At 42.9% G+C, this 14,130-nt stretch overlaps 1 protein-coding gene across 2 annotated transcripts in view; it reads right to left on the bottom strand.

Moving 5' to 3' along the window:
* TGFB2 (transforming growth factor beta 2) overlaps window positions 1-14,130 on the bottom strand; it is a 77,857-nt gene that overhangs the window by 22,695 nt on the left and 41,032 nt on the right. For both annotated transcript variants that reach the window (XM_056110735.1, XM_056110734.1), the window contains one exon: window positions 7,516-7,679. In XM_056110735.1, coding sequence (XP_055966710.1) covers window positions 7,516-7,679 — 164 coding nt within the window. The remainder of the gene's footprint in view (window positions 1-7,515; window positions 7,680-14,130) is intronic.

Raw genomic sequence — 14,130 nt, forward strand, 5'->3', positions numbered from 1 at the left:
TATATACCAATGGGATAAGTAGAGATGCTATAGATATAGATTATATATTATTACATAGCTACATTATATCTACATAACTAGGTCAAAAAGGATAGAATCACCTGTGTAAGCAGTTTTATGCTATATTTTGTCTCATTGCTTATATTTTATTGTGAGTAAAGAAGAATGTGAAGTGAAAAATGAACAAAGTGAACTGAGTAACAGAGCATCGGACCTTTTTGAGACTCAGAACTAGGTAAGTGGCTGTGATTGCTCTAAGCAGAAGGCAGAGCTCTTTGCTCCCATTGAACACAGACTCTGGTAACAACACTGGGTCAGTCTGCGCCATACTTGTCTGGCTCCTTCTACCACCACATGCTGCCATCACCAAGGCTCCCTTGTAACCACACCTTCTAAGAAGTCCTGAATCACTCGCAGTACCAAGGGCTTGGCCAGAGTGCAGGAGTCTGCAGAATCAACTCCTGGGAATAATGACATAGCAGAAAGAATTGCTCCATGGAGCTCAGGGGGCAACATTATGCACCATTTTGACAGCTTTGCCTTCACAGCACACTGATAGGATCCTGTATGACACAGATTCATGGGCAATAATGAGAAAACAAGGCAAACACAGATCTTTAATGACCTTAATGGAAATGGCATGGGATATGTCCTTAAGATATAACACACACACACACACACACACACACACACACACACAAATTGTGAAAAAAATCTTATAATTTCTCTATTATTTTCTTTCCTTTATTCTTCCTCTACAAATGGGCTTTTGTGATATCAGACCATGCGCATAAACAGGTAAATAATTTCTGCAGATCTAGGGAATGAAGGGGGCCTTTGTGTAAACAGAAAGTCTCTCAAGCCACCTCTCTGGAGCCTTGAGAAGCCCATCCTATAGAAATCACACAGCAGGAGGTTCAAGTAGACCAAAGTCTGTGTGTGCATGCTAGGAAGCAACATGACGGTCAATGAAAGAATTGAGAGGAAAACTAGGTAAAGAACTGAATTCAAGTCAGTCTTGGGACCAAACCACATAGCCTCATGCTTTTGGATTTTTGAGAATAACCCAATTGTTTGCTGTTATGAGAGGGGACTAAATTTCCTCAAGACAACGAGCATTTGGGGGACTCTCTGATTTTCTGCTTTAACGTTCTTCCAATTTCACTCTGTGTGACACCAGCACATACATATTGAGACACTCTGCACCTTTCTTTACCTTCAAGATCACATATTTTGATTTGGCTTAATATTTTGATCACATAGCTTCTACAGCAATTTAAGTCTTTTCTCACATTCAGCTGAGCACTGGAATTTAGAGAGTGACTATAAAGTAACAAATCTAAAGAAAATACAAGTTATGAGCTGAGTTTGTCTTTACAAACAAAGTGTCTCAAGAGTATAGGTACTTTGAAATTTATTATCTTATTTTTTACAACACAGTTATTATTCACTTGACCAACATGAGAGCTGAATAAATAACAAAAATGGATATGTTTCTTTCTTCATACTTAGGGAGATAATACTGGAATAACTGTAGAGGAATTTCCAACTCTCCACTAATGAAAGATGGATAATTCTCCAAAGAGTTCCCTCACAGCCTTGCACACCAATTTTCACAATGTTCTTTGGACTGAATTCTTACTCAGGAATTTTCTTTAAACTTATTCAGAGGCATCCTTGGACATCTTTTCTGCACCAGGAACTGTAGTAAATGTTTATCTCTAGAAGTGGAGCCTATCACACAGGAGAGAAAAGTAGAGTTGAAGATCAAATTGAGCAGCCAAGAAGAGTAGCGAGGAGAAAGTACAATGGAGATAGAGATTAGGCAGGAGCAGAGAAACTCTGAGCAATTGTGTGTGTGTGTGGGGGGGGGGGGGGGTTGCAGTATTATTTCTCTGAGCATTGATATTCCAAGAAGGTTAACAGGAATGAAAATATAGATCCTTCTGGGTAGCAGAAAAAAATCCACAGTGGGTTGAGGGAACAGATCTGAGGAGAGAGTTTTAGAAGCCAGTAGGTCAAAAACATGGAATGGAAGGCTGCTATGACTGCCAAGTTCTTTCCTCCCTGAGATGCTCATTAGCCACCAAAGAAGATCAATAACACGCACCAAGATGGTGGAAAATAATCTCCAAAGAAGCCCTGAGCTGAATCCTGGGATAGTCACTGAGTACCCAGCCCCCGTAAAACAGGGTCTAGTGGAAGGTTTTAATGTTAAGAAATTTTGAAAGGTTCATAAATTTGAGACACTGTTATAAAACTTCAAGTTCAATGCCTTCAACACTATCAAAATTATAATAATTAATAAGCATTGGGTAGGACAATATTGCCCATGCACTCTCTGTTTTTAAATTACTTTCCAAAAAGAATATACTTTAGGAGAGAGTGGAGGGAGATTGTTCCAGGGGTAAAGTACATGATTTGCATGCAAGAGCTCTGGGATCAATCCCCTGCACCACATGGTATCCTAAGCACCACCGGATGTACCCCTGTCTTCCAATAAATCAGTTTTTAAAAGGGAAGATGCTTTTACTCACATTTTACTGATGCATAAATACCTCAGACATGTACCTCCTCACAGAGACAGAGGAGAGTTGTACCTCTACAGGGACACCAGAAAGATATGTCTCCCCACAGGGACATATGACAGATGAACCTCCTCATGGGAACACAGGACAAATTAACCTCCTCAAAGGGACACAGGACAGATGGACCACCTCAGAGGGACCCAAGAACGATGCACCTTCTCACAGACCACAGGAGGTACATGTGAACCAGAGCTTCACCTCCAGAGCCACCTTTCCTGTGCTCAAGTTCTGGTTAGGCCTCTTACAGCTCCATGATCTGGGAAATCCCTGGGTCTCTGTTTCCTCAATAGTCAGATAATCAAAGTTAATATTACCTCAGAGGGCTTTTACTGGGATTAAAAGCCTCAATCCAACACTTATATAGCACCAAGGCCACAGTAAGCCCTCTGTGCTGGCAATGACCATCAATATTGGTGCTGGGTCATTACACAAAATGAACATAAATTGTGAGTTACTGCAGGATGACACACAGCTTTTTGAAAGGAGGAGTGGGGAAGAACCACAGGTCATATTCTTTGGGGATTCCATCTTCTCACAAGGTTAAGAGATACAGGGTTAACATCAGAACCTATTACAAATTATAATGATCCAGTTTCTTTATGAGGCCAGCATGCACCTCTGTTGGTTGAAGAAAACCTGAGATATTAATAGTTGGTACAAACACTGTGTGGATTATAACTCCTCGCTTCCTTCCTTCCTTCCTTCCTTTCTTTCCTTCCTCTTTCTTTTTTTCTTTCTTTCTTTCCTTTTTTTTGAGAGCAATAAGCTTTTATTCCATCAATGAGAGCACAGAAAAAGCAGAAAACAAATCTAGGATATAGTACAAGTTGTGTGGGGCCTCAAGAGCCAGGGATTCTGAAATATAAACTATAAAGCCACAAAGACATTCTATAGTTCTCTGGAGTTAGCAGTTAGAAAGAGGAATCCTTATTCTTTAATGAGAATTAGGAGGAAAATAGACTTTCAAAGTGGATCACCTGGCACTTTTTTCAAGTGGGTTACTATACCCGGTGTGTGTGTCTCCAAGGTGGCGCCAGCTTTGGGATCAGTTTTTAGGGGATTGTATACTCTAAAATTCTGCACAAGAGCAGCACAGTTTAACTTCTTCTTTTCAGCAGCATTTTTTGCAAGTCTAATTGAACAGACAGTCCGAGTTTTTGGCTGACCTCTTTTCATTTTACACACCCTTGGGCAATAGGAGAAATGAAAGCTGAACTCTGTGTGTTTGTGTGTGGAGTGCCTTTGCATGCCGCATGTGCATGGGTTGGAAATTGGGGGAAACGGCGCAATTTTCTTTAACCCCATCAGTGCTGCAGTCCCTGAAATGACAGAAATTTTGATTTCATTTAGCATGTCTTTCAAAAGATGGCCCTGGCCCTGTAAAGACACAGGATCCCGTTAAGGTAGCCCCCGGTGCACCACTCCCCCTCTGAAATCTTTGCCTATTTTTGTTACATAGATATCATTTCACCCGTTGGACCTAAAATTTGAAAATTATACCATATTTATTACACAGCCTGAGGACAAAAGTAAATAGCTGTAAATGACCTTAAGATTCAGCCACTAAACTGCATTTAAAATGAAATTTCAGTACATTTGACACACTGGTTATTCTAAATCCAAATTCAACTTGGCATTAAAATGAAAGTCAGAGAAAGCACAGCTGCCTTTTTTTAAAGCTATCATTCACCAAAGTTCTGAAGGTGTCTGGGACAAAGAGAGAGTTCTTTGGTCAAAGCCACAGGGACATCAACTAAAGTTGATGCTCTCTCTCACCAGAGTGAACTGCTCACTGCTTCTCCCAAGGCCAGGGTCAGGAAACCTAAAGTTTCTTTGAAGTCAAGAGTTGACTTTATTTCCATTCAGTTATCTTCTTGCGAAGAGCAGGGGTCCAGGCGCAGACTGAGCTCTACCAGGCTGGCAGACACCAACACGTGTGCCCTCACGTGGGAGAATGTGCGATTCTTCTCCCAATACTTCATAATGGGTGAACCCCGTTTACACCATTGCCTCCACAAAACCTTATTTTCTGCATGATTTTACTTTCAGTTTGGGCAAATAAATTCATTTGAAAAATGACCTTTACTTTCAGTTTGGGCGAATAAATTCATCTGAAAAATGACCCTAGGCAAAATTGGCAGGTGATGCAGAGAGTTCTTCCTCTTGGAGAGATTCAAGACACACACAGATTTTCATATCCAGTGTAAAAAGTGGGATTAACATAGTGAATGCCTAACTCTTCGTCCTCATTTTCAGTTACACTAGGTTAACTAAAGGATTAAGAAAACCTGACCCCCCACATCATACACCACACCTTGGGTTGAACTCTATGCCAACACTGCCTCCAAAACACAGATGAAGTTGGTAAACCCCCAAAAGTTAGTATCTACTAGGTAATGCTCAAAAGATCATCCTGACATAATCTAAATTCTTCACATAAAAACCTGTGCCTATCTATCAGAATCAGATATATCTCTCCAATCTATACTCTTCTCAAAGGAATTTCTTGATTCAGGTTCACTCCCTGGATTTGTGTGCTTGCCCAACCAAGATTGCAGCTATCCACCAATTTTTCAACTCCCTTTCCTTTTGAAGGGAGTTTTGGAGCATTATGCAGGGCTCTCCATATGTTGCTTTAGGAGAACCCTGGGTAGGCCACTATTTGTGGTAAGTCTGTCTATACCCCATATCATTCAGACATCATTTACATGTCCACTCCCCCATCAGACCCAGGTTTTGTGCCCTCACGTGGGAGAATGTGCAATTCTTCTCCCAATACTTCATAATGGGTGAACCCCGTCTACACCATTACCTCCACAAAACCTTATTATAGTCGAAATGACATCTGCACTTGTATGTTCATTGCTGCACTGTTTACAATAGCCAAAATCTGGGGAAAAAACCCAAGTGTCCAAGATCAGATGACTGTTAAAGAAACTTTGGTACATCTACACAATGGAATACTATGTAGCAGTTAGAAAGGATGAAGTCATGAAATTTGCAAACAAGTGGTTCTACATGGAAAGTATGAGAGAAATGAGTCAGAAAGAGAGTGACAGACATAGAAAGACTGCACTCATCTGGGAAATATGAAGTAACAGAATGGGAGACGAACACCTAAGAATAGTTGAGATAAGTACCAGTAGGTCTGCTCCATGGTTTGGAAGCCTACCAGTAGGTCTGCTCCATGGTTTGGAAGCCGGCAGCACATGATGGGAGAAAATGCAGCTCAGATATAAAAGGGAAGGCCAAGCAAAGGGTGTTTGGAGGACTCACTCGGGATGCGAGACGCACACTGAAAGTAGACTATAGACCAAACACGATGGTCACCCAATACCTCTATTGCAAACCACAACACCCTAAAGGAAAGAGAGAGCAAAAGTGAATGCCCTTCCATAGAGGTGGGGTGGGGGGATGGAGGGAGTGGGAGGGCTACTGGGTTCATTGATGGTGGAGAATGGGCACTGGTAGAGGAATGGTACTTGATCATTGTATAACTGAAACCCAAACACAAAAATACATAAGTCTACAACTGTACCTCATGGTGTTTCACTAATAATAAATAAATAAATAGTCAGAGCGACCTTTATTGATAAAAGGGGCTTTTTCATTTTTTTCTCCTCTCTTCCTTCATTTATCTTTGTATGCTATCTCTCCTTTACTCTCTACAATACTGGTTGCATTTGAAATTATGCTTGGACTATAAGCTTTCTGGATAACATAACTCTTACACAACACAAGGAAGAAAGAAATGGATCAGTAAGATTCACTTTATTGCCTTTAATTGGTGCTCTATTCTGCCAATATAACATGACCTTCACAGAAGCTGGGAGCACCAATTTCTCCTGCAAAGATAACCAGCCAAGACACAAATCTAGACTAGACAAATTGAACTCACAGAATACTTGCTGAATCCTTTCAGCCTGGTATTCTTAGTCTAGAAAGAATCCTTGGCTATATTTCATGGAACAAAATGACCAATAAAATCCAGAATAAATGATTCCCAGTGGAGGGCTAGAGAAATAGTACAGGAGGTGAAGCACTTGCCTTACATGTGGCTCATGTGGCTGATCCCTGTTTGATCCCTGGCACCAATTATGATCCTCTGAGCCTCACCAGGAGTGATCCCTGAGCACAAATCCAGGGATAAGCCCTGTGCACAGCCAGGTGTGGTCCCCAAACAAATAAGAAAGATTCCCTAAAGAGAAGGGGAAATGATGATATGGTATCACCTGAGAGTTTTCAAACCCCCATCTGTCCAGGGGGAATGAGAATTTCTGAGAAGGGTAACTGTGGCTATTTCTTGATGAAGTTCCTCCAGAGCTGCCATCATGTACACACATAAATCCCTGGCTTAAATTTCATGTCCTGAGAAATCCTATTAAATCATCCACACAACTATCACCTCTCTAGTTTTCCCACCATCTCCTGGATAGGATAATGCCACCTGTGCTTTGAATCGGAGAATGATGAGAGGGGATCAAGAAACTCTAGAAGATCTATGCTTCTCACCAATGGAGCTCCCCACATAGCTGGGATGACGGATGACGTTTCCATTCTGCTTTTCCCAAAGATGTTAAACAAATCTTGTTTTTTGTTTTTTGGTTTGTTTGTTTGTTTTTTTCAAAAAAAAAAAAGATGTGATGACGAGGTGAGTCTCAGTCGTACAATGACTTGCATGCATGAGACCTGAGCTTGGTCTCCATGTCTCATGTTGACAAATAAAATGTGCTCTGATCTTCATCATATTTGCCTCCACTGAGAGAACAAGAGTGAGCTCTGTGGAAGGAACAACCAACCAGGGCCTTTACCCTGACTGTGAAAGTGCAGACTGCTTTCTGTCAACATAGAAAATTCTAAAACAGTAGAAAGGCTTTTTCTAAAACGTGACCTAGTGGAGCTTTAACACAGCCCAGAAGGAAGTTACCTGATACAGTTCAATCCGCTGCTCAGGCACTCGGGCTTTTGGATTCTGCAAACGGAAGACTCTGAACTCTGCTTTCACCAAATTGGAAGCATTCTTCTCCATCGCTGAGACATCAAATCGAACAATTCTGAAGTAAGGTCTGTAGAAAGTAGGCGGGATGACATCTGTAAAGAGTTAGGGCAATCATTGAAAATCATCAAGTCCATTGTTCTCTCATGAAAGATCGTGCAGCACAAAGATACACTCAACAAACCATAAGGGAAATAGCTACAGAATGAGTTTGTTTCCAATGGTCAATTTAATACCATTAACAATTTAACCAGAAAAAGAAATAAACATGTGCGTTTGGTTACAGGAGTAGCAGATTAATGGAGATTAACAAACCACTTCCAACTCCATTTGAGGGCATGCAGTTAACCCTATCCTTTGAGAATTGACAGAGTGGTGGAAAATCCTAGATGGTTATGAATTGGAACAAGTTCATGACAGCTGATGTCTGGAAAGAGCTATCGGGCTTTCAGACACTTTAATCAGATGTGCCAAGAAAATAGCTCCTAATGGTAAGCAGTTTGCCCATGTATTTTTTTTCCTTGAAATTTTGGCATTCAAATACTCTACTCTATCCAGGTTCATGCACTGCATCTTTTCTTGGCTTCAATAGTTTTTGGTTTTTCACACACATAACCTCAAGTTAGGGTGAGGAATTTTGATTTTTTTTAAGAAAAATGCCTATAAAACCCACATATTGCCTATACCAAGTTTAGTCTTAAAATGCTTTATTCAGAATAAATTTATTGGCTGGCAAAAAAGCTGGCCACTAAATAGAAAGAATCAGCCCCAAGTCAGAATCATTTCGGAGTCCTGTGAAATAAAAAAAAAAATGCAGACAGTACATAACACTTTCAAGTGCACAGGTCACTAGATATTATGGTTATTAATTTTTTATCAATTTCTAATTTCCTTTGAATGCCATTGAGGCTACACTCAAACATGTCCTAGTCCTGCCTCTCAGTTCATGTACAACACCCAGAAACTGAATACATACTGGGCACACCTCTTGTGATAGCTCAAAATCTACCATTCTCTTCCGAAATCTCCTGCAAACCTACTTGAAAATAAATAAATAAACATGGAGGGTTCTGGAATGGTCCACCCCATTATTTCTCTACTGATAGTATAAGGCCCCCCCTGGAGCACCAGAATATTAGGATATTCCAAGGGGGGGCATAGGTAAAAAATCATAAGAAGGAGATTAGGCAGCCAGCTTTAGGATAGGGGCAGAGAAAATAAATAAGGTCAGAAGGGGACCTAAGAAGAGAAAAGGCTGAGAAACATGGGTCCACCAGTACCACTGACTCTGTTCTTTCCAATGCTTTCCTCAATGATGAGATTCCAGTGCAACAGGTTAATAGCAGTTATTTAAGGCTGTTTACAAATATTTCTGTGACTTCTGAATTAAGTTTGCTTATTTGGCACCCCCTCACCACCCTCCCATAAAGTTTTGTGAAACTTGGGGGCGGAAGATGACCTTGTCCATATCTTTCATTTGCTCCCCACTATTCTGGAGAGGACCCTGCACCACAGAAGTATACCAAATGTCCACCGTTTGCATACTTGGTCATCAACAGTAGTTGTGAAAGACTAGGACCATTAGTCTAAGTTACTCAGTGAGTGTGCCACCTCTCCTATCCTAAAATAGAGGTGAATACCTTACATGAGTTCTGGGGAAGCCAACCCTGGTGGTTTCACTGGGGGGAGAAGCACATCAACACCAGGTCCTCTAGGAACCTGGTTTCTCTCTCTGGCCCTGCCCCATCTCTTGTGCTGTCTCCAGGGACACTGTGAGAGCAGTTCAAAGGAAATGGCACCTTTTGAGTCATGCTTCTGACCCTGAAAACTTCCGAAAACCATGGTGTGAGTCAAAAATTTGTAGAAAATCAGAAACTTCTGAAACCAACCCATCCACAAGACTCCAAAAATGATGCAAATTTTGCAGAAAAGTATCTGTCTTCAGTAACTCATGCCATGGTACTGCTTGAAGATGGCATGGGGGGATGCAGCGGCAGGAGGGGGGGGATGATGCTGGCAGAAAGTTTTCAGAAAAGCATAACTTCTACCAGCAAAACAAAAAAAGAAAATTACAGGAGCCCCCTGGCATAGCCACTTGAAAACCTGAGGAGAAATCTATCTTTCTTCTCTCCAGAACCTGCCCAGCCATGGCATACAGGGTGCCACTCCCTGCCAAGACAAGTTGAAAACAGTCTGGCGCCTGCATAAAGAAGACTGGGCAGCACTATTTCTGCCTGTGCAGTTTCACAAACCTTCTGGTTGGACCAGAACCTTCTACAGGGTCCTGAGAAATTCACCTTCACCTGGCTTTCCTGTCAGACAACAATGCCTCCTAAAGGAACAAAGCAGAGTCAGAGTCCTCTCATTGAGGAGACAGCCTCTCTTTTCTCTTCTGATCCACATACTGTTTCCTATCCCTTCTGTTTACACAAATACCCATCCTTGCAGGTTTTTTATGCCACCACCTAGATTTAGAAACCTCATAGAGATCATCTTAGTGCTGGATGCAATTTCCCTCTAAGGGTCCAGCCAACCCGAGACATCCTTGGGTTATTTTGTTCAAGCACCTATCTGCTTCCAAGATTGGAGACCAGACCTGGGCTCTAAGCATCTGTTGGATTGGGCTAGAGAGGATGTTTCTGGTGATTCTCAGGACCCCATAGGATGGAACCCCTCATGAAGAGAACAGCAAACTCAGCATAAATAAGCAATGGGTTAGACACAACAAATCCCATGAGAGGCCCCTTCACTGAAGTTCTGACTGTAAGCCCAGAGAGTAACATGCTAAGTTCCAACTACAGAGCATCTTCACATAATTCACAAGAGTTAAAAAATACAGGGACTGTAAACACAGCCCTCCAAGATGGAGTGCTCTCACCTATAGGAACAGTCCAGATGGGGGGTGGGGCACATGGGACCTCACCTAACTGAGCTCTGCCATCATCTTGCCTTCATGTTCTCCATCGCTGGAGGCCCCCTGGGAGTCATTTTTCTCCTCAATATCTGCTGCACTAGGCAACTGTCACTCACTGCCTGCCCTGTCTGGGAATAGCCGCCAGGTCTTTCTAAGCCAACTCCTTCCAGTCAAGTCCAGGAGCTCCATGACATGCAGGTTTATCTCTGCCCTCCACACTGTTCTGCATGCAATGATGTGACATTTCCTTCCCAGTCCTCAGTGTCAGGAACTGGTCATGAATAAATAAAATCAATCTGTACCCTCCGTCCATGTCCTAACAAAGAACAGTGTGGTCTTACTTGGACATCCCCCCACCCCACCTTGGACATCGCCCCACCCCACCCCTCCAATACGCACACACACATACAAACACACACACATATACATACACACACATATATACATACAGTTCCTGTATTCTCTTTCCCTTACTGCAAAGAAGGTGCTCTGAATCCCCACTTCATGAACTGGAAGAAAATCCAGAGGCCAGGAGATGGCAAAGCAGGTAGAGCAATCCTCTCTTACATGCAGCCAACCAGGGCTTGATCCCCAGCATCCCATATGGGCCCCTGAGCATGGCTGGGAGTGATTTCTGAGTGCAGAGCCAGAAGTAACCTCTGAGCATTGCCAGGTATGGCAAAAACACAAACGAACAAAAAATCCAGAGTGAGGACAGTGAAATTTCTGTTGACTAGGGTAAAAGCAAGCATGTTTGGTCCAGTGCCAGCTCTGGTTTCCCACTACATAGTCTGACACTGGGCAGAGAAGAGGCCCCAGAGTTGAAGGCATAAACCATCTCAAGCAGAAACGCCAACATCCAACACCTGTATTTGAGCATTGAAATGCAACAGCGGACAAAAGAGAGTCCGTTTCTCTCACCTAGATATCAGTTTGACCTTGCAATAAAGCTTGAGAAATCCTTTACAAATCCATAACCTCGTGGAGTCTCCTCTAAAATCCTGGCCTGTTTTGGGGGCTTGGGGTTCAGCATGGAGTGAAGATCCCCACCACCAGAAGTGTTTTGTTAATAGCAGAATTGCTCAGAAGCTTCTGGACCTGCATAAACATTGCATTGTTCACACTCTTCACCCCAAAAGACTCTTATCCCAAGCCCTTTAATGAACAAAAACAGCTCCTCTGTTGCAGAAAGACCTGTACATTCCCTGCCATGTGGCAGTAATGGGTGTGGACTCTCCACCTGCTAAAAGGATGCAAAGACCCCCCACCTCCCTGACATGCACAGCTTTGAGGGAAGCAATTTTGGTGTCATTAGAAACCCCCCAGAGTGTAGCAAGACCTAAAAGACACTGAATAGTCAGAGGGCAGCAAATCAGTTGCTCTTAAGTGCACATATCTACCCACCTAGCTAGCAACCAAGACAATCGTGTTTGGGTGTTTTGTGAAATTTGTCTTGGCACTCTGAATCTGGACTTTATTTTACTACTACATCCTAAACACTGCTGACATTCAAGTCACAGCAATTTAGCACAAAATTACTGAGAAATAAATAGCCCATCAGCCCGGTTTTCTGACTTTCTCTCCTACCATCCCTCTGATAAAGTATAACTTAGCACTTGAGCCTCCACGATTTTACTAGGAGCCTCTGTGTACGTCAGGGTTGAACCTGACATGCTGTTGGCAGTTGGGAGATGGACTATGTCAGTCTCAGCATAAGTCTATGCCTTGGCCTCCATTGAGCTGCTATTTGGGACACCATGTACTATCAACCAGAGTGCCTGGAACCTCCTGGGAGAGGGTACAAGAGTAGGAAACTAACAGTGAGCCAGCCCAGAGGCTTCTTCCATGGCAATTACACTTGGGGTTTCCAGTTTCTACTCCAAAGTTTCCATCACCTTAATAACAACATCCCTCCACACCCTCATCCCTTTTTCAACCCAGCTACTTTGTACATATCTCAGCCTGTGCAAGGTTCACAGACCAACTGCTGCTCTATGTTGGGATTCAGCAGAAGAACCTTGGTGGCAACTCTCAGGCTGGAAAGCCAAGAGCTGACTTGGAGACAACAGGCCGAGGGAAGAGGTGTGTGGACACAATTTGTTGTCCATGAATGGAGACACAGCCTTTTGGATGGGCTCACAGTGGCAAACTCTAATAGCTCCAAGGTAGGACCAGGCAATGTTAGTAAGCGTTATGGGCTCCAGTTCCTTCCTCAAAGTACAGGATGCTCCCTTGGGGTTTCCTTTCTTTCTCCCTCCTTTTGTGGGGAAGGGGAAGGGAGAAAACTTATAGTCTCCAGAGATCATGTGGTACCAAGGATAAAACCCAGGTTTCCCTCATGCAAGGCAAGTGTGCTCACCCTAGGAGATATCTCTCTGTCCCCTTTTTTCCCTCCACCCTCTCTCCTTCTCCTGATCTGGGTCAAAAAAGAAGTTTTCTCCTCTTTTTCTAACTTTTCGTCTATTTGTGCCTTTGTTCTTTGTACTACCCAATAGGCAAGACAGTCATGATTGGGGTTCACTATGGCCTCTCAAGACGCCAGAGACTGCAGGATAGAGGTATCCAGGCTGGAGTGATAGCACAGCGGGTAGGGCGTTCGCCTTACAAGTGGCCAACGTGGTCGACCCAAGTTCGATTCCTCCGCCCCTCTTGGAGAGCCCAGCAAGCTACCGAGAGTATTCGATATGCCAGACACAGTAACAACAAAGTCTCCAATGGAGACGTTACTGGGCCCACTCGAGCAAATCGACGATCAACGGGAGGGCCTTTATACAATAGTTCTATAATTCAACAATGGCACCCAACAAGCTCCACAGAAAGAAGATAATATGTGTCGCCTAACAAATTAAACTCAGAGACTGAGGATATCATATTCAACCACCTAAGAAATTTAAAACTTAGAGTACAGTTTCTTTTTATTCCTTTTTATAGTTGATAAACTGAGAGATAGCACACGAGGTAAGGCACTTGCCCTGCATTCAGCAGGCCCTGTGAGATCCCTGAACTACATGTGATAACCCTCAGAGGTAGGAGGTAGGAGTAGCTCCTGAGCACCACAGGGTATGGCCCAAATCAACTCCCCAAAACACAGCACACATGCGTGCAGGCACGTGCGCACACACACACACACACACACACAAACATACACACTACAGGTTGAGAAACTGAGAAATCAGATTTTTCCCAGGACCACACCAAACCCCAGCAAAATAAAGATTGAACTACAACTGTGGACAATCTGGTGCTCATCTCTACAAAGAGAGTTCTTAGACCAGAGTACATTTCAGTATCCTCATGTAGAAACCACTGCATTTCCCCTGAAGCTCTGCAATGATTACCTGAGACTTTGGACATGCTTAATAGGTACAGGAACTCCTTCCCACTCTGAAAATCCTTCCCTAATCACTCCCAAATTATAGCAATGATGCCTATCATGTCCAATGCATGTCTTGGACAGTGAATTTGTCTCTGTGTTTCCTTTAAGCTGCTTGCTCATGGCCCAATTTCTTAGTCAGGCACCCACCTAATTACACCTAGGCATAGCACAGTGGTGATTTGTTGTTCTGCCCTAACGTTAAGCTAATAAGTGGCAGGGCACACACCCTGCTAAAATTGCAAACTATTTACCATCT

Source organism: Sorex fumeus, unplaced genomic scaffold (assembly GCF_029834395.1).
Source record: "Sorex fumeus unplaced genomic scaffold, SorFum_2.1 ptg000010l, whole genome shotgun sequence".
Lineage (NCBI taxonomy): Eukaryota > Metazoa > Chordata > Mammalia > Eulipotyphla > Soricidae > Sorex > Sorex fumeus.